Source organism: Tamandua tetradactyla, chromosome 20, assembly GCF_023851605.1.
Source record: "Tamandua tetradactyla isolate mTamTet1 chromosome 20, mTamTet1.pri, whole genome shotgun sequence".
Lineage (NCBI taxonomy): Eukaryota > Metazoa > Chordata > Mammalia > Pilosa > Myrmecophagidae > Tamandua > Tamandua tetradactyla.
Window position 1 is genome coordinate 54,404,851 of NC_135346.1, and position 24,735 is coordinate 54,429,585.

At 49.4% G+C, this 24,735-nt stretch overlaps 1 protein-coding gene across 2 annotated transcripts in view; it reads left to right on the plus strand.

The window, feature by feature from the left end:
* Positions 1-24,551, plus strand: part of ERGIC1 (endoplasmic reticulum-golgi intermediate compartment 1) — a 112,255-nt gene extending 87,704 nt beyond the window's left edge. For both annotated transcript variants that reach the window (XM_077137657.1, XM_077137658.1), the window contains exons 7-10: positions 2,781-2,841; positions 7,891-7,991; positions 10,399-10,521; positions 22,629-24,551. In XM_077137657.1, the coding sequence (XP_076993772.1) occupies positions 2,781-2,841; positions 7,891-7,991; positions 10,399-10,521; positions 22,629-22,736 (393 nt within the window). In that variant the 3' untranslated portion in view covers positions 22,737-24,551. The remainder of the gene's footprint in view (positions 1-2,780; positions 2,842-7,890; positions 7,992-10,398; positions 10,522-22,628) is intronic.
* The last annotated feature ends 184 nt before the right edge of the window (positions 24,552-24,735 follow it).

Sequence of the window (24,735 nt, forward strand, 5' to 3'; positions counted from 1 at the left end):
AGATAGGTGCATGGGGAAACTGAGGCATGGAGAGCTGATATCACGAGCCAAGGACTGTGCAGCTCATCCATGGCCCTGCTGGAATTTGAATCCAGTCTCTGCACTACACCGTACTCCTTTTTTGTGGAGAAGAAAAGAATTTATTAACAATCTTGCAAGAACTGGGTGCACAACCAAAACATGATGGCTTGTGCACCAAGCAACAAGCAGCAGCAGTAATCATTCCCTAAGCCTAGTACGCAGGTCCCTCCCCTCTTTCTCTGCTGATTGGATGCTCTAGAGGTTACAGCCTATCTGAGTAGTCTACCTAGTTCAAATCTCCCACCAAAAGTTCCATCATACTCCTTCTGACGCCTTCCACCTGTGAGGTACTTTCTCACTTAGAGAGCAGGGTTGCAGAGAATGCCTTGTTTAATCCTCACAAAAATACACTCACGGACACTGGATGGGGTTTATTTTTGGGGGGTGAGGAAACTAAGTCAGGGAGTTTCAGTAACTTGGCCAAGGTTGCCACAGCTTATGAGCAACCCAGGGGCACCTGGCCCCGTGTCTTCTTTCACTGTGCCGCTTACAGTCTTGTTTTCTTTGGGCCCTCTTGAAATTTCTGCTCTGCGCCAGGCTCTGTGCCAAGCCCTGGGTTACCGTGATGAATAAACAAGGCAAGGTCCTCACCTTCAAGCCAAGAGAGCAAATGCAGACAAACGTGAATATACAGAGTAAGGAGCACTCAGGACAAGAGAAGCCCAGGATTCTGTGCGGTGGTGTTGGGCAGTGGGGAGGGGATTCTTCCCCAGCCTGGGAGATGACATCTAAGCCCAGCTTTGTCCAGGCAAAGGGTGGGGCAGTGGGTCCTGGGCAGGGGCCATCTTACTACCACCCTCTCCTTGTGGACTTACACACTGAGCTGGTCGTTTGCAAATGAAGACCCCTGACGTTATTTTTAGAAAAATGGCTCGGCAAGCACCCTTGACCCCTAAGTGATGTTTTGTTCGAGAGATGCCAGAAGCTGGAGGAGGAGGCCTCATCAGAGTTGGCTGAAGTTGGGAGAGGGGAGCTGGGTGTTATGGGGCCTGGGAGACTCCTATTGGATTTAGGAAGATAGAGACTGACAGACAGGATCAAGTGTGTGTCTTAGCAAGAGCACCCAGAAGGTAAGACTGGAGGCAGGCAGGGAGGTGAGGGAGGGGTTGTGGCCCCAGGGCAGGAGTGACCAGGGCTCAGACTGAGGCAGGGTAGAGGGAGAAGAGGGACCCAAAGCAGTCATGCGTTGTGGTGTGCTGGTGGAGAAGTAGAAGGAAAGCAGCAGCCCGATGTTTGATCATTATTGTGGTGGGAATAAGATGTTAAAACAAAATACAGAACTCAGCTGAGAGTCCATCCATCCATCCACCCAGTATTTATTGAGCACCTACTATGTGCCAGGTCTTGCATACACTGATGAGGACAAGCGTGGTCCCTGCCCACGTGTAGCCTACGGTCTAGAAAGGAAGGAGGATGTTAACGAGATAATCCTACAAATAAATGGAACATAAAATCATCACATGATGATAGAAGAGAACCATCTAGTACTCATCTCCACAGCCACCATCCTCTTGGATTGCAGCCAAATCCTCAAGACTATTGATTCCAAGGCAGTAAATGGATAAGCTTTCCTTTCATCTGAGTTTGTTGAATGTGCAGTTCTAGTAAACATTCAATAAACATCAACAACTTGGCATCAAGGACAGGGATCAGATCACTTACCTGCTGTCCAGTGCACCTAGATGGAGACCAGGCCCCCACCAAGGCCCTCTGTGTAGGAATTTGTGCCCCCCCTTCTCTGACCTCCTTTCCCTCCGCACCCCTCCCCCATCCTCCGTGTCCACATGAGTCTCTGTCCCTCAGTCACCAGGCTTTGCACGTGCAACTTGCCTATTTAGTTCTCCACTTTCCTTCAAATCTCGGTGTCAGTGACATCTCCTCCAAGAAGCCCTCCAGGGCCTCTCTTTAGCTTGGTAGCTCCTGTTAAACATGCCCATGGTGCACTGTCCCATGTATCAGGCATGCCCTGTGCTTTAGGTGCTCCCTGGGGCTGACCTTGTTCCCCATCATCCTTATAGAAGAGGTAGGGGATGTAGCGTTCAGGCCCTCTTCCCTTTGGAGCAATTCCTGCCAGGGGGACACAGCCCGGCTGCTTGTCAGGAGGATGGCTAGCTCTCTTCACAACTACTGTATGTTCTCTGCAGCAGACCCAGTGGGAAGCCGGCAGCTACAGGGCACCCCCCTCCTACACTCTTCAAGGAGCCTTTTCAGAGGGCCGTGGGTGTCTCAGGAGGAATGTGCTGGGACCCAGGGCCACCTTTACCTGAGGTTTCTATATGGCCTGATAGAAAGAGCTCAGGCTTGGGGTCAGGCCGACCTGGAATCAGAGCCTTGCTTAGCCGCTTCACCGGCAGTGGGAACCTGCACAAGTTCCAGGGCTTCTCCACGCCTGGCTTTCCTCTTCTGTACGAGGGGCCCAATGACACATTGTTAGGGGCGTCACACAAGATGACATGAAGTAGCCAGGACAGAGTGGCAAACAGTAGGTGCTCAAGCTGGATAGAAGCTGGGCACATTCTGTCTACCAGGCCTGTGCTGTATATTGTTCCCCACAGCTTCTCTCTGAGACAGACTCTGCTGGGTTTCTCATTGTATACAGGGAGAAGGTTCCAGGCCTCCCATTTAGGTTGTACCCCATCTGGGTACAAGCGGAGGTGATGGGTTCCTGGTGACGGTCCCCTCACTGTGCTTCTCCGCAGGTCCAGAATGTCCAGGGAGCTTTCAATGCCCTTGGGGGAGCAGACAGACTCAACTCCAACCGTACGTATCGGACCGGGGACACAGCTGTGTGCCCTGGGGTTCCCGGGAGGGCCGGCAGGAAAGGGGGAAGGCAGAGGGGTGGCCTGTTATGAAACAGTCACTGTATGTCCGGGTCAGGGCGCCGCCCGCTTCCTTCCCGCAGCCAGTGAGGAAGGGGGAGGTATTCCCATCTCACGGAGGAGGGGAGGACAGCGACTGGGTCCTGAGGCTAGTACGCAGAAGCCTGTGCCTCGTCACCCGTGCTCAGTAAATGCTTTGTTATTGTTACCGTCGCCACCTGTTCTTCGTTAAGATCCCACAGGGAGTCAGGGCAGAGCCGGGTCTCATTCTGGCTCCAAGTTGCACCATGAGAACAGCTTTGCAGGTGGCTCTGTTGCATCCCACCCCTACCCATTCAGTCTGACCACTGCCTCCTACACCTCCCCTCCCACTCCCTCCCACCAGTGGCTCCTCCCTGAGCCTTCTCCCTCCTCAGCTCCATGGAACCTTGGTCCGGATTAAAGAAGACACCCACCTCAATTGTGCATGCAAATACACACAACTGCACACACCCACACAAACATACACACACGTGCACACATGGGGTGTTGGACCTGTGCACAGAAGCTGCACAGGACCTGCCTGCTCAAGCCAATCCAATGCCTGCATCCTCTTATTATTTCTTAAAGTAAGAGACTTGCTGTCCAACGGGTAGAAATCCAAGCAATGGATTGCTCCCTTCCATGACCTGCCCTCCCACCCCCAATCCAACTTTTCATTTACCTGGGTCCCTTTGAGGCTTGCCCATGAGCAAACATCCTTTTTGCAGCGTAGATGGCAGTTTGCATCCTCATCTTTGATATTATTTCATAACAGTGCTTTTTATTCTTTCCCATCATAATGGAGTAAAGTTTTCCATCTAACAGTTCTGCCTAACTTTATTAAGGCGTTGTTTCTTATCATTAAAAAGTCTGTTTTTCCAGCATCTCACCATTATAGCACTGCCTCTGATATATTTATGCATTTGCTTTACTTTCCGCCGTTGTTTCTCAGCTTGAGCTGGCACCCATTTATGCTGCCTCCAGCAGTATATGAGTGTAAAACCGAACCCCCTTAATGATGAAACAGTGCTTCTGTCTTGTTTTAATGCAAATGTCTGATTGCAAGAGAGGTAGACTTGGAAGGGTTGTGTAGTTGTTGTAGTTTTGCGTAAGGGCTGAGTGTTGCCCTAGGGTGGCTGTGCAAACATGCTCACATTTAGCATGGACCCCTCTGCCAGGCGTCCTTTTGGAAGAGGATCCAGCTCTTTGCCATGCCTACTTTTGAAAGAGGAAGGCCTGAGTATATGAAGGTAGAGTGAGGGTCGTGGGCAGAAGAGCTTGCCTGGTCTGAGGCTAGTAATGGGAAGCCACTCCCGGCCAGGCTGAAATGAGAACAATGGATGAGATCATGCAACAAAAAGCCGAGGGTAAAGCTGGCTTTTATTTCCTCAGCTCCCCACTCTGGGCCTTTGCATTTGCAGTTCCCCCTTGTCTTAAGTCTTCCTACAGCTGGCGACGTCTTGTCCTTCAGACCTCAGCTCAAATGCCACCACCTCAGAGAGGCCCAGCCTCGCCATCCAGTGCACAGTCACCCCACTCCCAGTAACAAACCTGGTATATGTTTTCTTCCCAGCCCATACCCCTCTCTGAAAGTGTCTTGTTCTTTCAATTGTCTCTTTGTTTCTTGGCTGGCTCTCCAATTTGAATGTAAGCTCTGCGAGCTCTGGGACTCTGTCTGCCTTGTACACTGCTCCGTACAGTGCCGGGTGTAAAATAGATGTCTAATTGGTGATAAGTGGGAAGAGGTGATAAATGGTCACACGATGGAGGCCACAGTGGAGGGGCCCCTGCCAGACGGCAGGGCAGTATGGTGACACGGGGTTCTGGAGTTTCTGCTCTACTGTGTCCCAGCCTCGGGATCTTGGGTAACTCCTCCAGGCCTGTCTCTGCATCCGGAAAGTGGGGAGAGTACCCTCCACCTTACAGCCTTGCTGTGGGGCTTAATGAGAGATGTAGAAAGAGTTTAGTACATGGCCTGGGACACAGTGAGGGCTCAGTAAGGATTAGCCATTCTTGTCATCTCATTGTTTCCATCGTTGCGGGTAACCAGTTTCAGAACTGGATTCCATAGGGCAGAATCTAAGGTGAGCTCCTCTGATGCGGAATTGCATCCTGAGTGACTGGTACCAAAACAAGTTTGGAAGATAGTTTTACATATATGTCAAGATTTGATAAATATGTGGCTAGATAGGTAGATAGGTAGGTAAGTAGATAGCTGGATAGAGAGATAGGTAGGAAGGTAGGTAGGTAGTAGGTAGATGTAGATATAGATGGAGAGAGAAAATGTATAGATAGATAATGTAAATAGATATGTAGAGAGAGATCTGCTGCACAATGCATATATATGTATGTGGCATTTATAAGATAAGTAGAAATTTGAACACCGTCTCAATATTTGAAGATACTAAGTTATGACTTAATTTTTTTTAGCTATGTTGATGGTCTTGTGGCTATACTTTTTCTTTTTTTGAGTTCTTAACTTTTAGGGAGACATACTGAAATATTTATGAATGAATTGATATGATTCTAGGATTTGCTTCAAAATAAGATGGGGTGGGGGAGAAAGGAGGCAACTGGCCATGTGTTGGTAATTGCTGACACTGGGGAATGGGTACATGGGGGTTCATGATGAGTCTCAATTTTTATATCTATATATGTTGGAAGTTTTCCAGTCAGATGTTTGAAGGGAGGGAGGGAGCATGAGGGTACGTGGGCTTGCCTGGAAAAGGCTGGAGCCTGGAGCCTCTATCTAAGAGGCTCTATCAAAGGCTTTAAAAATGGACATTCTCTTTGAGTCATTGCTTCTGCTCCTAGGAGAGTAAGCTAAGAAAATGATTAAGAGACAGTACAAAGATTAAGGAAAATACTGTTTATTCGGTCATTGTTTATGTGGGTGGACACATGAAGCCGCATCAGTGTCTGGCCATTGTGGGTTGGTTGATCCATCATTTGTGCCCACGCCAGGGAATATGTGCCACTGCTGACCTTGATGGGTCAGACCCTCACTGTTCTGTAGGCAGCAGATGTTTATTGAGCATCTATTATGTGCCAGGCACTGTGCTAAGTTCTGGGGATACAGAGGTGAGTAAAACAGGCTGTCTCTGTGGAGCTTATATTTCTGTCTTTGACCTGAAAAGACGTTTGTGATGTTCAATTCTTAGAAAAACGTACACTTTGCTCTCTTTTAGTATAACAAATATATATGCATAAACATATATAAAAATTAGTGGTTTATGCCTGAGAATGCTAACTGCAATTCCTATGAATGATGGTTCTATTAGTGATTTTTTGTCCTTTGTGATCCTCTATATTTTGTACAATCTTTTCTTCTTTTTTAAATGCAGTTTTATTGAGATATATTCACACACCATACAATGTTTTGTATAAATTGTACAAATTTTAACAAAACTATAACAGGGGTGATTTCCTAAGGCAGCCACTGTTTCATTCCTTTTCTTTTTTAGCTTGGGGCGATGGGATTTTGTAGCATAAATTTCCAATGTAGTCTTTGGGCTCCTGGTTTAAAATGCGAATTCTGAGCCACACACCAGACCCATTGAGAGATGGGATTCCTGGGGTTTCGGTCCAGGAGTCTGCTTTTTAAATCCCTGGTGATTTTGTGCCTTTGGCATTGCAGAGTTGAACAGAGGGGTGGGAGAAAGAGGGGTGTCTTCATGGACCTACCTCTGAGGCCACAAGGCTTTCCCCAGGTTTTCAGCGGAGTCTGTTTACAAAGCACTGTCCCCTTCTTCCTGAGATACAGCACTGGCAGGAAGAGGGCTGGGAAGCAGGCCAGGCTCCATGAATGCTGTCCCCATCCTTGACCATCTTCACAAGACGAATTCAAGGACTCAGGACTGTCTCCCTGTGAGACTGGCCTCCCTTGGGCCTACATTTCTGTATTGCCTTTAGCTCTATGGTCATACAACCCAAGATTCCAGAAGGCAGCTGGGGTGGGGGCTGGGGGGTGGGGACAGTCCTTGAGCATCTCTTAGCATCTCAGAAGAACCAGGATCATTCATACCTTCCTGGGTGATATCTGGCCCCTCTGAGCCAGCATTAGATCAGCCTCATGCTTATCAGAAGCTGACTCATCCATTTATTCATTCATGCCTCTGTCCACTCATCCCTCCATCCGTCCATTCATTCAATAAGCATTTGCCACCGTCCGCTCTGTACCAGCCCTGTGCGGGGCTCTGGGGATGCAGAGATGAGTAAGGCACCGTTCCTGCCTCTGCTACCTCCCCCATCCGAGGTGGGGGTTGCGGTGGGGGGGGAATGGGGGGGTGCTAAGAGAGTTACAATGGAATATGACAGGCCATGGAGGAGGGAGCATTTATCTTCAATGAATTGAAGATGGGGAAAGAAATCAACCAATTCTTCCTAGATGCAGTTTTCTGGTAGGTGGACTCTTTAAAATTTAAATCCAGTTTGTTTTCAAGGTAAAGGAATTCAAACCATGCTAGAGGGTGCACAGAAAAAAAAGGATCTTTCTCAAATCCTTCCTTCCTCTTCAGAGGCTAAAACTGCTAAAAGTTTCCTTGGGTATGTTTCCAGAAAATTCATGTATATATTCACACCTAAAGGCAGAAAATCTTCCCCCGCCCCCAGTACATGGAAACATGTTATCGGGACACCAGCTCTGTAACTCGGTCCTCTTCACTTAACAATACCCCTTGGGCATTGCCCTCTCCCATCCATGGACCTTTGGGTTGGTGCCAGAATTTTAATATTTGGGTAGTGCGGGAGTAATGATCCTGATGGGCGGGTGGAATCTTTCAATCCCTGGTATCCAAGGGGGGGAAGAAAAGAAGAGGGGCGGTTTGGTGGTGGAAGCGTACGGCGTGAGCCCCCCACCCCACCCCTCGCTGGTCTCTCCAAGCCGCTCTCGTAGTGAAATGACGTCAAGAGAGCCGCCGGCCCGGCCAGTACGGTACCCCGCCCTCATCTCGCTGTGTCCTCTCCGCAGCCCTCGCCTCCCACGACTACATCCTGAAGATCGTGCCCACGGTTTACGAGGACAAGAGCGGCAGGCAGCGCTACTCTTACCAGTACACGGTGGCCAACAAGGTGCGTGGGCGGCGGCGGCCGGAGCCGCGTGCGACCCCGCCCTCTGCTGGCCCAGAGCGGAGGTGGCAAGTGCCGGGCGCGATTTGTGCTGGGCCACTTCTTTCCCGGCTGGGTGGCGTCTCCGGCCAGGCTCTGTCCCTGGGTAAAGATGAAAGACCGGGTCCCCGTCCTCAGGGTGGGCTCTGAATCAAGGGGACAGATTCTCAGCAGGATGTAGGGTGCGAGCTGGGGGCGGAAGAGCAGACAGACATGCCCCCAACCCCCCACCAAAGGTCCCCTGGCAACCCCATTGCCATGCATTTTGCCCCATCTTCAGACTCTGAACCCTATTTGGTCCTTATATGTGAGACGTTCCAGCTCTCGGAGCAAAACACCGTCCACAATCATGAAGCTGGTGAATCACAAACCAAGATGGCCATGAACAGGAATGGCCCAAGAACCCAACACTCAGAGTCATGGAGAAGCAGGCAGACTTCTGTGGGAAACAGAGCTTGGTCAGAGCCAGCGGAATGGCGTGGACCAAGTTAGTGGCATGAAGCCGAGAGCCTCGGGCTTCCCCAGAGATGACCCTGCCAGTGAGACGTGGCTGCTCAGAGCCCATCGGTTGAGATGCCCCCACTGGACCCTGATGGGATGGTACTGCCAACTTTTCCCACCAAGGCTCTTTTTTTTCCTTCTGTTCCCACACTGCCCAAACCCCTTATATGTGATCCATTGTTTAGCCTAATCAGTTATACTAATATTAGGAGGAGAAGTTAATATGGTGTGCTAAGCTGTCTACCTCCATCATCTCTTTAAATCCTCATGATAGCCCTGAGATTAGGACTATTATTCCCATTTTACAGACTTGGCCACCAAGGCACAGAGAGCTGTCATAGAGGGATAAAGGTGCTAGATAGGAATTAGAACCAGGTTTTCTCTGGGCTCTAGGATCTGGCCTTTCTGATCACTAAATCACCCATTCCATCTGAAAAGGGGCTCTTGAGCTGGCTGTGATTCAGCCTGTGGGGATGTTCCCATAGAATGCTGCCAGGGTATCCTCTTTTATTTATTGTTTCTGTTCGGGAATCTCACTGAAACACTCAAATGCTGACAGTGTCTAGTAGGTGGAAGACCACAGGCCCCACGACTGGGTTCAAATCCCAGCTCAGTTTCACTAGCTGTGTGACCTGGAATCAGTCATACAAGCTCCATGCACCTCAGTTTACTCCTTTGTAAAATGGGGGTAGTACCCACCTCATAAGATTGCTGAGAGACGCTCATGAGGCAGTGTTTTCGGAACAGCCCACAAAAAACGCTTTGGGTAAATTGTACCTACTGCAGCTATTTCTGCATTATTTTTCTCTGTCCCTCAATTCTGGCTTGTGACAGACATTCACCTGCCCCACCACCTCTCCCTGCAGGAAACTGATCTTTCTTTTCCGAAGGTTCCTTCCCCCAGGGCCTCTGCAAGGGCCCAGCAGCCAGAACAGCCTGCTCCCCTTCCTCCGTGGCTTTGGCCCGGACTGCCGCATGAGTGACGCCGCACATGCCAGGGCTCACAGCCACAGAAGTCAGGTCTCAGTGCTGTCAGGCCAGGCGTTGGAGGACAGGCCCTGGGAGCAGCCTCAGGGTTTAGGCCCTAGCATTTGGGGTTGGGGCCACCCCAGTGGTTGAGTTTGGACTCCAGTTGTTGCAGACCAGTGAGAAGAGCTTGGAGGTTTGCAGCGCCCTGCGGTGTCCAAACTGGAGAGATTCCACAAGTCGTCAATCCCATACCCTTAAGTAACGAGATAGGAAACCAAGACCCTGGAGGAGGGAGGCTCTGGCCCAGGGTCACATTTAGAAGCTTTTTTGGATCCTGCCATGTACCTTCCCCGGAAGGCTTGGGGAAGGGCTGCCCAGTGTCCATGCTTGTGCCTAGTTTGAAGAAGCTTACTCCTGACATCACACGCGCACACGGCCAGGAGCCCTGCTTATCCATCATGTGTGGTTCAGAATTGTTGATTAAATGCATTTCTGTGTGGCCCAGGAGATGGAGCATATAAAAAGGAGAAGGGGATAGGCGTTTACTCAGGCTGAGCCCAAATCGCACTTTTCCCCCCCTTTTATTTCTCTGCTGGCAGATTCGTAGTTGATTCTGCTACAGCTTCCAGGTTGCAGGGTCAGTTTCCAAGCAGACGGAAGTGTGAAAAATACCCTCACCGGCCTTGCCGGTGAAGGCGGTGGACCACAGACCCTAGAGCCGCTGGAGAAGAAGGGGTCGGGAGAGGAGGGCGGTGGAGCCTGGCTTCGGCCGGAAGGAAGAGAGGAAAGGGGACTTTCTGAACCCAACCCGCATCCACCACGAAATGTAGTTTTTGCTTCGGATTCTCACTTGCTCGTCTTCTTCCCGCTTCCTCTCCCCGTTCTTGCTTTTCCAACCCAGGAGTACGTGGCCTACAGCCACACGGGCCGCATCATCCCCGCCATCTGGTTCCGCTACGACCTCAGCCCGATCACGGTCAAGTACACAGAGAGACGGCAGCCCCTGTACAGGTTCATCACCACGGTGAGTGGGCGGGGCCGGCGCGGCCGCTGGGCGGCTGGGGGCGCAGGCTGCACACAGGATGCCTTTACCCCAAGCGTGTTTTGGAATGTTACCAGAATCACCTCAATATCAGTGACTTTTCATTCAAAAGACATTTCCCTGGGGGGAATGCCGCTAAACCACTTTAGTTCCTTAAGCCAATCCTTAGATGGTGCAATTAGATGTGTGTGATTTATTACTATTTTTTGCATGGGCAGGCACCGGGAATCGAACCTGGGTATCCACTATGGCATGCGAGAACTCTGCCTGCTGAGCCACCATGGCCTGCCCAATGTGTATGATTTTATACAAGTGTGTGTGTGTGAGTGTGTGTGTGTTTACAGAGATTATTCCTAGCAGGGTTTATCCTTTCCTGGGTAAATTTTACAGTCAAGATCTCACTCTCTTTTTTTTCCCCATATTTTTTACAATCACAGCTACTGATGGTGTTGGGTTTTTTCTCTCCTGCCTGCCTGTTCTTTTCACTTCCTTTCTTCCTTCCTTTCTTTCCTCTTCTTTCTTTCTTTTTCTTCTTTCATTCCTCCCTCCTTCCCTCCCTCCCTCCCTTCTTTATCTTTTTCCCTATTGTTTTATGTTATTTATGCTATTTTTCTTTACTTTGTGTTCTTTCTTTTTGCCATTGTCTCCACCAAGTTCAGGGCAGCCTCAGCCGATGTCATTTTTCTTTTGTGCTATTCTTTTAAGTCTAGTGTTTCTTGGCCTCCTCTTCATTTTTTGGGGTCCAAACAGCAGGATCAGGATACTCTGCCACAGCCATAGGTCCCAGGAGATGTCTGGTAAGCCAGAGTCAGCTGAGCTGGAAGCAATGGTGTGATTTTCCCGATCTCACAGATTTGGAAACTGAGGCCTAAAGACAAATGCTTATATACCTCTTCAAACTTTTAATAATGATTCAAGATCGGGGGTCTAGTCCTGGCACATTCATTTCTGGCTGTGTTAGAATCTGTTACAGAAGGGACAGAACCCCACCTTGAGCTGACTTAAAGGATCCATCAGCTTCAGGCCTGGCTGGATCCAGGCACAGATGGTGTCAGGAGTAGGTCTCTCTCCGTATTTTGATCTGCTTTCCTCTGTACTGGCTTCATTCTCCAATAGAATTTACCAGTTGAAAATGCCTTTTTCTCAGTAATTCCAACCAGGAGCTTGGGTGGGACTCTCATTGGCCTTATTTTGTGGCCTGGACCATGGCGTTCTCTGAGAGGTCAGGCTTAGATCTAGCATTCTCCTTTGGAGCCAACCTCACCCAAACCACGAAGAGGAAGATTGTGTGAAATAGGGCGTCTTGAGAAAAATCAGGAGCCAGTTATGAGAAGAGGGAGGTATGGGTGCTGCCAGGTAAAAAGGTGAGATACCTGTGATAAGGTTTCTATTTTCTAATCTGTGAGAGAGGAATAATAATCCCGACCCTTCCTGTCTCACTGGGCCTTGTGGGACTCAGAGGAGATCATGAAAGGGGAAGCCCTTTACAGATATAAAAAGCCATGTAAATACGGAGTGTCATAGGGCTGGTGCTTTTATGGGAGCTTCAGCACAGCTTTGTGCCGTTCTGTTTGACTTCCTGAAAATTTGAAACTTCTATTCAACAAAGGGTTCCTAACATAATGTTAGAACAATGGACATATATAGGAAAAAGATATTTGCCACACATTCAAGAAAGGAGTAATCTCCAGAATTTCTATGCAAAAACTTCCTACAAATCAATAAAAAAAGAGTTAAGCAAAAAAAAAAAAAAAAAGAGTTAAGCAACCAGAAAGGAAAATAGGCAGAATTCCACCTCGAGCTGACCATTTGCAGAGGGGGAGAGCTCGGTGGCAGTGGAAAGAGGCTCTCGTTCGTTAAAAGCTGAGAAAATGAGATTCAAAACAAGAAGGCACCAATTCAGCGCTGTGAGACTAGTGGAAATTAAACCTTCCAATGTAAAGATCTGGAGACTGCGAAGAGCGGGGACTCGCATCTGCTACCTGCACAGGTACATTAGTATAGCCACTTTGGAGAGAGATACACAAACCCTCTGACCCAGAAATCAGGGAGTTTGTGAGCAAGAGATTTGTTCCAAAGCCCTACAGAGATAGCACCACCAGCGGCTGTCAGTTCTGATTCTTCTCCAGTGTTCCTCCTATTGCATACCCATAATAAGACAGAAACTCAGCTATAGGTCGGTGCCTCTGTGCTTCCACGAGGGTGCGGTCTGCCCTGCAAGGACCCTAGCATTTGTGGCATTGGCCTGCACCCATGCTGCACTGGAGGGTTAAGGAGGATTTTCCACGCCCCCTTCCTGTTTGCTCCGTATGATAGGCAGCTGAGGCTCTGTGTATTGAAACCACCTGCCAAGTGGCTGATAAACGAAGCAACTTTATATATTCATTTGATAGATGTGCTAGAATCTGCCACCTGCTGGGCACCAGAGAGCGCTGAATCAGCTATGATCCCTGCCCTCACTGAGTTCCCATCTGGTAGGGGGGGAGATGGCTGGGTATGCAGAGGATGGCAGTCCTATACCACGGGTGCACAGGGGTGGCAAAGAGGAGGGCAAGTCCTCTCTGTTTGGAAAGTCCCAAGAAGGAAACCCTGCACTGGGTGTTGAAGGCTGAGCAGATGTTTTTTAGACTGATGAGAAGGAAGAAGGCTTCAAAGGGAAGAACAGGTGCAGAAGTGCCCAACACAGCATGTCTTGGGAAGGCCATGCAGCCTCCTTGCAGGGGTGATTGGCTCCCCATTAGGTTGCGGAGAGCCTTTCACCTTCTGAGAGCTGGAGGTTCCCTTAAGTCACAGGGGGAAAGCCCAGCCTTCATCCCCCAGAGGCCACATGGCTTCCTAATTCCTTTTCCTCCTCCTCCTCCTTCTGGCCACCAGCCTCTCCATCATCTCTGCCTGGCCCACCTTCCCTGGAGCATGGAACCCAGAGGTTGTGGGCCATGCTGCAGGGAACCTTCCCGGCATCCTTGGCCCCCTGCTGCTATCTTGGTTGCCTTGGCAACCGAGGGGTCCGCACCCCAGCAGCCAGCCGGCTGTGCCTGGCAGATGGCGTCGTTGTGGGGCATCAGAGGCCTCTGCCACAGTGTGGCAGATGTGGGGATGATGCTGGACCTCAGACATACACAGACACACAGCACAAATACCCTGGGAGCCTTCCCAGGGCGGGATGAGGATGAGATGGACGTGTGAGCACTTGCTGCGTTGTCTCTTTGTTTTCAAAATCGGACACTTGTGTGCAAAGCCCCTGCCCCACCCCCACCCCCCCTGGGGGCCTCTGAGAATAGTTCCTCAGAGGGGCTGCTGAAGAGAGGGCTTAGGCCGGGATGTCATCATGTGGCGACTGCGGGGCTGAGCAGGCAGCTGTGGGTGGGCTGGAATGAGGAGTGGATGTCGCTGGGCAAGAGGCTGGGTGGGGCCTCCCAGCTACTTTTCAAAGTATCGAGTTCCCAGCTTACTCTGGGTTGCCCCTCCAAGGTCTTATTATCTGGAAAGGACTTGTTTTATCCTCGGCCTCCAGGAAATTTTCACCAGGATGCCCAGTACATCTTTCTCAGACCTCTCCTTTGGGCTATACCAGAAAATTCCATCACCAAGAGAATGAACAGGTCATATTTAACACTGTGCAAGTAATCTCCTTCAAAGCGCACCCCTCCCATGCATGCCCATTTGTCCCTTACCCCTGCCACTTGCTAAAGCCCTTTGTTTGAGATTGCCTTCGAGTGGCTTGTGGTGACAGATTGGATGACTTCGGAGGTGTCAAATCTCTTTCCTTGCGTGATTTATTTTATTTTAGGGGAAGAGCCAGAAGTCACAAAGTGCCAAATCGGGCCAGTGTGGCTGTGACAATTTTTAGCCTCCAAAAGTGACTGGATGGCCATGACGTGGTCCCATTGAACTCAGCTGAAAACCTGTCGTTCTTGAAGGGTTGTGCAGCTCACGTTCGCTCACGTGGCACTCGGGGCCCTTGGTCGGGACTCAGCCTAAGAGTGAGGGAGGGTTGCTGTAGTAAGGGGTGCACTTTCTTTCCCAGTGAGCTAATCCCCCAAATTTGAGATTGCACTTCACAGTTGCCAGTATATGGGCTCCTGGATCTGATTCATCTCTGAGTCCTGTGCTTCCACCCTTGGATGGACAGCTCATAGGTGCCTAGAAATCCACAAGGGACAGCTGCTTGAATAGTATCATAATGTCATAATAGCTGCCCTTATTGAGCACCTACTGTGTGCCAGGAAACTTTGCAGTTGTCTCCTTTAACCTTCCCAGCAACCTAATATGGTAGATAGTATCGCTCCTGTTTTATATATGAAGTAGCTGCAGCTCAGAAAGACAAAGAAACCCATCCAAGATCATACAGCCTGTCAGTGGTGAGACTGGGACTTGACGCCAAGCTGGCCTCAGCCACTTCTGGCTGGGGAGCCTCCGTCTTCCAAAGCACAGGCTCTCAAAGGGGTTCTAGCCACAGAGCCCTGGGGATCGGTTGATAGCTGGGAAGAAATCTTATAACTGGAAAGAAGCATGCATTATAAAATCACAGCCATACCCATACCATTAAACAAAAATAAAAACAAAATGCCCATCAAATGCTGATGGTGTGCAAGTTTTCCTGCCCATATCTGATTCCCTTTCACTCATCTTTTGGAAGGTTCACAAACATTTGCCATAGATAAAAGGTAGCGAGTGCTGGTCCTTTGATGGTTAAGAAAGATTGACAGGAAACCAACTTAAAACTGAAACGATTTTACCCACTAAGCGTGTGTGAATTGGGAAAAAATCAGCATTGTTCACCTGCTCTGGTGATCAAATGGCTATTTCAGAGCCTCCTGTGGGTGGGCTCGATTCTCCTCTTTGCACCCTCTGCCCTGCTCAGAAGCCTATCTGTGTGTCTCTCTCCTGCTGGGCTGTGCTCCCCAGGAAGGCAGGGCTGGTGGGTAGTTGTCTCTGGTCTCCAGAGCCTCGCACATTGCAGGTGTATAATAAATAGCTGTGGAACAATGAACAATTATTGTTATCCGAGGAAGAGAACAGAGCCCAGATTAGAAGCTCAGTTATTCAGACCTGGAATTGTGAAGGAAAGGAAAAAAAAAAAAAAGAAAGTGTAAAATCTCCTGTTCACATCCTTCCAGGGTGTTTGAGCTGAGCTAGATCTTCAAGAAGTTTGTGGGCCAGGGACAGATTATTCCAACTAGGTCTGAACAAAGTTCTCTTGCTTGAAATTGGAACCCCTGGTACTTGCTTTTCTAAGACAGCATCTGGGAATAGAAGACAGAGTTGGCTCTTTATATTTAAAATAAATGTATGCTTATATATATATATATTTTTTTAAATATTTTTATTGTATAATATAACATATATATGAGGCAAAGAAAGAAAAAAGCAATAGTTTTCAAAGCACTCTTCAACAAGTAGTAACAGGACAGATCCCAGAGTTTGTCATGGGCTACCATACAATCCTCGCAGATTTTCCCTTTCAGCTGCTCCAGGATATAGGAGGCTAGAAGGCATAAATATTTTATTTTATCATCACAGTCGACTTTTTTTTTGTGAAAAAATAACATGTATACCCAAAAGCAATAAATGTCAAAACACAGCACCACAGTTAGTTGCAGAACAGATGTCAGAGTTTGGCATGGGTTACAGTTCCATAATTTTAGGTTTTTACTTCTAGCTGCTCTAGGTTTATATTTAAGCCATATGGATTCTTCATAAACTTGACTCATGGGGACCCCTTCCTTCAGGATGGTTGAGATGTAAAACTTAGAATTGAGAAAACAGGACCTAAAGAAGCCGTCCATACATGAAGGCAGGAATTGAAGGGAATCCCAGGACAGAAATGAGGTGGGGAGCACCCCAGACCTGGGCTCCATTCATCCTTGCCTACTCAGTAGCTGTGTGACCTTGAACCACCTGTTCCTCCTCTAAGCCTCAGTTTCCCCATCTGTGAAATGGGAGTCACTACATGCCCCTCCCCCCAGCAGCTGTGAGGATTGATAAGGCAGAGGAGTGTGCCATCTCAGACCTGCTACATAGCAAGTTTTCCACCGAGGTGGGTTTTTTTTTTCCTCTAGAGGGGAAGTGGATATTTTGCAGCTGCAACCACTGTAAAAATGGCAGGGATTAGAGGCTTACGATTTTCTTTTTTTTACATAAAATGAATTTTTAAAATTAAAGTAATTTTTTAAACTAAAATAATAAACAAATAGAACTACAAATGAAACTTTCAAAACATGAACAGTTTTCATTTATTTTATTTTTTTTCATGGCAGGGAGAGGACTCAAGTTCCTCCCCAGCCTCTGGGCAAGGGGGCAGGGGGCCATCGGGTGTGTGTGGGTGTGGCATCACGGATGGGCATCGCTGACACCCCCAAGCCCGTCATCCACACCCCCACCCCCCAGCCCCACCCAGGCCCGCCTTGGGTTCTCCCACATGGCTCAGGCTCCAGTGTGTCTGCCAGGCCATCTGATGGGCCTCCGAGTCCTCGTTTATATCCTCATACTGAGCCTTTTCCACAAGCTTTTAAAGCAGCGCTGCCTGGGGAGGAATTAGCAGTTCCTGGGCACAGCAGGCAGTTGGGCAGCGGTTGTCTCAGGCCTCACAGGAGGCCCCATTTTGCAGATGAGAGAAACTGAGGCTCAGAGAGGTGGCCTGGCTTCCCCGGGCCAGGGTCACAGAAATGGGATGGGGGAGATGGGATTGGATTGGGAAGGTGGTTAAGTGCTGGTGGAAAAAGAATTTGATGAGGAATCCAGCTCTCCGGCCTGCGTGGCCGAAACACATCCTTTCCATATTCCAAGGAATTAAGAGAAGTGATTAAAATGTAAAGGGAAATACACACCTTTTTTTTTTTTTTTAAAGTAGTCAGGCTGACTTAGTCATGGCACAAGGTGGAGCCTCGGGAGGAAGTCATTGTTTCTGAACAAGGGGGCATTATTAATGACTTCTGATGAAAGCAAATTAATGTGCTTCTCTCAGACTCACTGGGGCCTGCATATCGATTTGTCCTTGTTTTTCTCCCTGGAGCTGTGACATGCCCTGGCTGTGGTGGCCCGTAGTGGCTCAGCATCCCTGCTCCCTTGATCCCACCACCCCCCCACCCCTACCCAGAGAGGCTGACCACCCCTCCCCAGCAAACACACACGTGCACACACAGGTTGACCCCTTCCTTAGGGCTCAGTCAGGAGACACAGAAGCATGGCAGTGCTGAGGGACCAAGGAAATAGGCTTCAAGGATATTTGAGTGACATTCAGTCTCACAACAGCCATAAGGGGTGGTGGAGCTTAGTCTTCCCTTTTTTGAAAGTCAAGAAACTGATGCAAGAGTACACGGATAGGAAGGTCCAAGGCAGGTTCTGCCAGACTCCAAAGCCAGGCTTTCCCCCATGGCCACATGGCCCCGCCTGGCTCCAGGGCTGGACTTCCCAAGTTCAGGGTCCCGAGGGCGCCGGCAACTGAGTGCAGGGGGGGACACCTCCTGTCTGCCCCATCCCAGGCCTCCTTCTCCACGTCCACCCTGTGCCCCAGTACTGCCTGCTCGCAGCTCCCGGCTGACACCCCTCTGAGTCACCTCTGCACTCTGCCTTAGGCACAGAATTCTCCTTTCCTGAGCGAGTTATTCGTTGGCTTACTCATTCACTCATTCTCCCACTCACTCTCCTGGTCCTCATTCTTTCCCCCTCATTCACTCACTCTTTTACTTATTCAGCCAACATCTATTGAGCACCAACTACACAGCCTTCCATCCTTACCCTGGACATTGGGGTGAAAGGGAAATTGAAGCAATAATGTGGGTATGGGGCATTGGGGACATACCAGGAGCTCCCCAACTGGCCAAAGAATGGAAATAACCTCTGGCCTGAGGTGCTTTGCCCCAGAGGGATGTTCTTTGACACAAATACTTTATTTATTTTTTGTCACGGGCAAGCTCCGGGCATCGAACCCGGGTCTCCAGCATAGCAGGCAAGAATGCTGCCACTGAGCCACCGTTGCACCACCCAGCACAATCTCTGGAGGGTTTTGGAGAGCTTGGGCCTGGACAGCTGCAGAGAATCCATCTGCCTGCCTGGTTTGTTGTTGCCTGGGACACTCTTGCCGCCCAGAGCCTGCATTGCTCTTTGAATTGACTCGTCATCTGCTTAACGTGCCAAGTGGGGATTGGAAATCGAGGCCCAAAAGCCTGCTCTGGGGAATTAAGTGATATTTTACCCATTTTTCTGATTGGGGTGAGTCTTAGGTTAACACCATCCCAGATCTTGGCACCACGGTTGGAGCCCTCGGGTCAATGGAAGGTGAGACTATGTAGGGATCATTTACTGAGCACCTACTAAGTGCTAAGGACTCCAGGTACATTTTCCGCAGCACAGCCATCCGGCAAGATTGCGCTGGTTTCCCCATTTAGTAGATGGAAGAAACCGAGGCTCAAAAACGGTGGTAGAGGGCTGGCCACGGTGGCTCAGCAGGCAAGAACGCTCGCCTGCCATGCCAGAGGACCCAGGTTCGATACTGGGTGCCTGCCCACGTAAAAGAAAAAAAAGAAAGGTGGTAGAGCTCTCCCAAGGCGATGGTTCGTCAGCAATAGCTACGGCCCAGACTTGGGCTTTTCTGTAGCCTCGCAGTGCCCAGCTCTTCCTGCTGCCAGAGCAGGGAAGGCCCCAGGGGAACCCCCCCACCCAAGCCATCCTCTTGCCCGCACCCTGTGCTCAGCCCAACTTGGCCACGTCCAGTGAGGAGGAACGGCTTCTCTTCCTCTCTTTCTACATCCCCACAGAGGCTTAGTCCTCCCAGCTCTGATGCACGAAGAGCAACAGGCTTTGGGAATTAAGTGTCATGGGTGTAATTTGTCTTATTTCCATTTTTATTTTTATTCATCTTAGATCCTAGCCCTTCAGGCCATAGAGAAGTCAAGCCACCATCCCCCTTTTTGCCAGCAGCTCCCCTGCCCTTTCTTAGTCCATCTTGAGACTCATCTGGTGCAGCGTCGTGTCGTGACTCTATCTCCCCATGTTTGACTTTGGAGCTGTGACCTTCTTAGGATGTGCGCTGCCTGTTACTGACTGCATCCCTGAACAAATCATGGGTGGTAAACCCTGGGGCTGGTGGTTTCTGGGTCTCTCCATATGTCAAATTCCAGGGAGCCCCACAGCCTGTGAGGACCCACAAACCCTGTCCATGCAACTGTGCTTTATCACACGCTACTCACCATCCTAGGATGTGAGCGTGCCACGGAGGCCCCAGCAAATTAAAGATAAAATGATGAAACGGGGGTCGTTTCATCATTTTGGGTGGTCTGCTGCCTTCCTCTCGGTGTTTGAGGAGACCCCTTGATTGTGCCAGAATTTCCTCTCCCTGCCACTCTTCTGTCGTCCAGTGTTCAGCCCTGTCAACAGATGCTGGATAATGGGGGAATGGGTTGCTGAGTCGGGGGATGTGAGAAGATACTTACCCACATTTGGGGCCAATTGTTAGAAAGCTTCCATGCGCTCGGGGCCTCAGTTTCCCCACAGACTACGTGCTTTCCTCCGTACCTCAATGCATGTGTTGTCTCCCTTTTGCCCTGGGCAAGCCCAACTGAAAGGAGGCTCAAACTGGGCTCCACGTGTCCGTGAGTCATCAGCGCTTGGGTTCCAAATTGTGTGCAGATGAACACAGATGTGTATGTGCGCGTGTGTGGTGATTTTATTTTTTGCTCCGCTGCACTTAAGTCACATTTCCCTAGCCTCTGATGCAAGCCCTAAAAGCATTTTGTGGTATAAAATCTCCCATCATCTGATCCACTCTACTGAAATAAACTAGCTCCCCTGCCGTCATCTTCCTTGAAAAGTGCCCCTGCGTCATGCTGTGGGGCTGGCAGGGAGAGGCCTTGCCCACTTAAAACACTTCATGGTAATCCCCCCCAGCGCCCCCATCCTCTTCAGTCCCTGGGGGGCTGCTCCAGTTTCTTGGGCTGTTATTACTGGAATGCCAGCTGCTCCACTTAAAACCCCTCCGGACAGACCTGCTCTGTCTGTCTTGGACCTCACAGGCCTCCGCTTAGCTCATCTCATGGAAATATCATTTTAAAAATAAATGCTGGTTCGATTCACACTTCCCTTTTGCCCTCACAGTGTCTCCTGTCCTCCCACCATTTGGCACCAGAGGATCCATTAAGGCCCCGTCTCCCCGCGTCCTTGGTGGTTGTCTGGCTGGCTGGCTGTCTCCCCTGGGAGAAGCCTGGTGCCTCCAGGGCTGCTCAGAATCTCCAGAGCCCTCTGGGACTGGCCAGCTGTGGACTGCTTCCAGCTCCTGAAGTCAATAAATGCCCCTAAAATGTGGCATGGGGGGAAGAGGTGGATGGACTTGGTGGCAGGATATGGTTCTGCCCCACACTTGGTCTGCGACCTTGGACAAGTCATTTGACCTCTCTAGGCCCCATCGGTACTTCAGTGAAGAGGTGCCACTTTCCTGGGCTGTGCCACTCCTGCTGGCCCTGTGCATACAGGGTGGATGGGTGGTTGGGGTTCTTAGAAACAGCATAAAGTAGGTGCAGCGTATTCAAAATCTCCTTGCAAGCCTCCTATAAACTGTTCTTGTTTTCCATCATCCATACTTTGATTCTTTTATGTCACCAGAATGCAATTTCTGGGTCAGAAAAAGTTGAATACAGATAAAATTAGCTTGATAAGTCCCAAATGGAGTTCTCTGAAAACTTCAAAGCGAGACTGGTAATTCAACTAGGCAGTTGTTTCATGTTGTATTAAGAGCACAGATTCCAAAGTTTTGAAGCCCAGCTCAGCCTCTTGGTGTAGCTGTAAAGAAAAGCTGCAATTCAGCATCTCTGTGCCTCAGTTTCCTTGGTTGCAAAGTAGGTAGAATAGTCCCTTCCTTCTAAGGTTGTCCTGAGGATTCAGTGAGTGAATATGCAGTAACGCACTTCAAGTCATGCGTGGTACAAAAAAGGTGCTGTGTGCGTTGTCTGTTTTGTTGTCGTTGTTGCATGATGATGTGGCAGAAAGGTGAGACGTACAGGCATGTAGGCGGTATTCATTAGCATCTCCCATAATACAGTGGTTCTCAACAGGGGGCAGTTTTGACATCTGAGGGACATTTGGCAATGTCCAGAGATAGTTTTGGTTGTCACATGGGGAAAGGCAGATGCTACTGGCATCTAGTGGGTAGAGGCAGCGGTGCTTCTCACCATCCTACAATGCACAGATCAGCCCTGACAGCAAAGAATCAGCTGGCCCCAAATATCAATAGTGCCGGGTGAAATCCTGCCCTAAGGTGAATTATCTTGTCGCACGATAGGTCTCTATCCTTTGTAGCACTTGTCCTGGTTGTAATTTTGTATTTATTGGGATGATTATGTGATTGCTCTGTGTCTGCGTGTATGTCTGTGTGTGCCCGTGTGTGTGTGTTCACCATGAAGACCCTGTAACAAGCTCAAGGACTGAACTTGGAATATATTCCGAGAATGTTCGTCTCTTCTCCTTTCTTTGCTCAAACACACCCCAGTGCATTTTCATTTGACTTTCTTTTGGCCTTCCTGAACAACCCTTCTCTGCTATCATCCCAAAGTTCTGGGAGTGAGAGAGGATTTTTTTCTAGTTCCAGGCAGCACTGGACTTGGATCTGTCTGAGTGCAAGTTCATGTCCCAGGGTCTCCAGTCCCTGGATGAAGGACCTTGGGCCAGCAGCTCCAGCCGCTTATCAGGACCTCCATTCCTTCATCTGAAAATGGGGTTGTAAATATCCAGTGGATTTTAAATTGTGGTTATGACTGTAGGCTCCTAGGTCAAGACATCCATGAGTTCAAGTCACAGCCCTGCTATTTACTGTGTGAACTTAGGCAAGTTACCTAACTAAGCCTCAGTGTCCTCATCTGAGAAATGGCTCTGGTAATCCCTTTCTGCATTCAGAGAGTTCATAGAGGAATGAAATGAGCTGTTGATACCGATGACTTTTATTACTATATTTGTCATCTAACAAGTATTTTTTCTTTTTTTAGCCCTGAATATGTTCTAGACCCGTAATGAGTCATCATCTCATGACTTGGGAGAGGTCTGACCTAGGGCCCCCTCCAGCACTGACCTCTGCCTTCTCCCCACCCACCGTCTTTCAGATCTGTGCCATCATCGGCGGAACCTTCACCGTCGCAGGCATCCTGGACTCGTGCATCTTCACAGCTTCGGAGGCCTGGAAGAAGATCCAGCTGGGCAAGATGCACTGACTGCCGCCTGTCCTGGTGACCACAGACCAGGGCTGCTGTCAGTCCTGTCTCCAGCATCTCCTCCTGTCCTCTGTCTGGCCCAGGATCTGGCTGCGTCCCAAGGTTGGGGGGGTGGGGGAGGTGCATTCAAGGATTCAAGGTTTTGCAGCTACCTCTTTTCCCCATGTTTGGTGTTTAGACAAATTCCACTGCCTGTAGTTGTGGTGCCCCTTTCCCTGGGGAGCCCCAAGACCAGAAATAGGCAAGGGGTTGCTCAGGGATGTTGGGGACCATCCCAGGAGGTAAGGCTTCAGTCCCTTCCCTCTTGGGGAAGCAGTCCAGAGGCTACGTCCACTAGCTCTCAGCCAGGCTTTGACAATCTTGCAACCCCAATTGTTTGGACACTAATCATTTGGTTTCTTCCCTGGGCAGCTAATCTGGCCAGAGGCACCAGACCTGGCCTCTCGGCTTTGGACCAGGCTGCCCATAGGTACCTCCCATCTGGAGCCTTCAACAAAGGATGGTACTTTCCAGGCAACCCCCTGAGATTTGGGACTGTTGATGGAATCCTCACTTCTGCTCCTTCCCTACCTGCCCAACCCAGAGCCCAGGCCTCCACCCTTTTCCTTTTCTTCCAAGAAGCAGATGCCTAGTTGCTCAGCAGTAGTGGGGAGACTCAGATGCCCACCAGTCACTGGATGGGACCCAGGTCCCCCTTCCCCTCTTCTCCATATTCCTCTGAAGCCCCCACCAATGTGCCTCAGCCCCTGTGCTGTGTGGTAACAGCATCTCTTACATGAGGGGCTGGTTCCCCTGCCAAGTCTACCCACCTCTCTTGTTGGGATCTGCAGTGGCAGGGGCTGGGGGTTGGCATGTGACTTGGAGGTTATCCTTGAGAACTGATGACAATAGGTGCATTTACATGCAGACAAAAAGCATCTTTTTCTAAAACCCTAAAATAATCATATCTTAGCCTCTCCCGGACAGCCGCTATTGGTCCTAAGGGGAAGCAAAGCACACCAGCCCCTCTCCTGTCTTTGGTCCCCAGGGATGCAAAGCACTCAGGCCTCTCTCGGTTCAGTTGTGGCCCACTTGCCACTGAGTGTCCCCCATTGGCTGGCGAAACACCAACATGTTTGCAGGTACTGGAGCAATTCAAGTCTCCCCACTTGTTTTTGAGGGGGGGTCTCTACCTGCTGCTCCCCTTCATTCTTCCCCTTTAGTCCTGCAAGGGAGGGGCAATGGACTAGGCAGTAATCCCCTCGTGTTGCAGGGAGAATTTTAGCTATGCCTAGGGAGAGAGCCACCCACCCACTTTCCATTTATATCAAGATTGTTTGCATACTTTTGTAATTAAGGGGAGTGTCCAGTGGAAGGATTTTTTTAAATTATCTCTAGGGTTAATTCAAGTCTCTGTCATTTGTAATTTTGGGTCCCGAATTCCAATTAGGAAAACTTCCCCTTTTACATATGAGTTGATTGATGTTGTTAGTATTAACTGCAGTTGGTGGGTTCTGGTATCTTTGCCACTTGGATGGATTTTTTTACATTCTGTCCCCCAGTTCCAGGAAGGAACTTTTGTTTGTGAGTATGTATGCCTGTCAAGGGTGGGGCAGGGCTGGCTGGGAGTGGGGAGGCAAAAGGCATGCACACGAGTTAAAATTCCACTTCTGTGCATTTTTTTTAAAAGACTCGGAGGACATAGGGGCTGTCAGTTTCCTATGGAAGAGACACCTCTGACCTGTTATTCTTATAAACAGAATCTCAAGGAAAACAGTGTCTTAGTTCTTTCCCCACTCATTGGGTCCAATAGATTAAAAGGTTGATTTTCAGAAATATTGCCAGGTTGTTTCTTTCTACTTTGATTTGTGCCTGGGTCGTTTGAAGGCTGGAATCACAGTCAGAATGGAATTTAATTGCAGAGGTGAGAAGTTGGGAAACGAAGAGAAGATCCTTGAGGATGTTCAGAAAGTCAAGACCCCATGGAGTACATGTTTCCTTTATTGAATCCCTATGCATT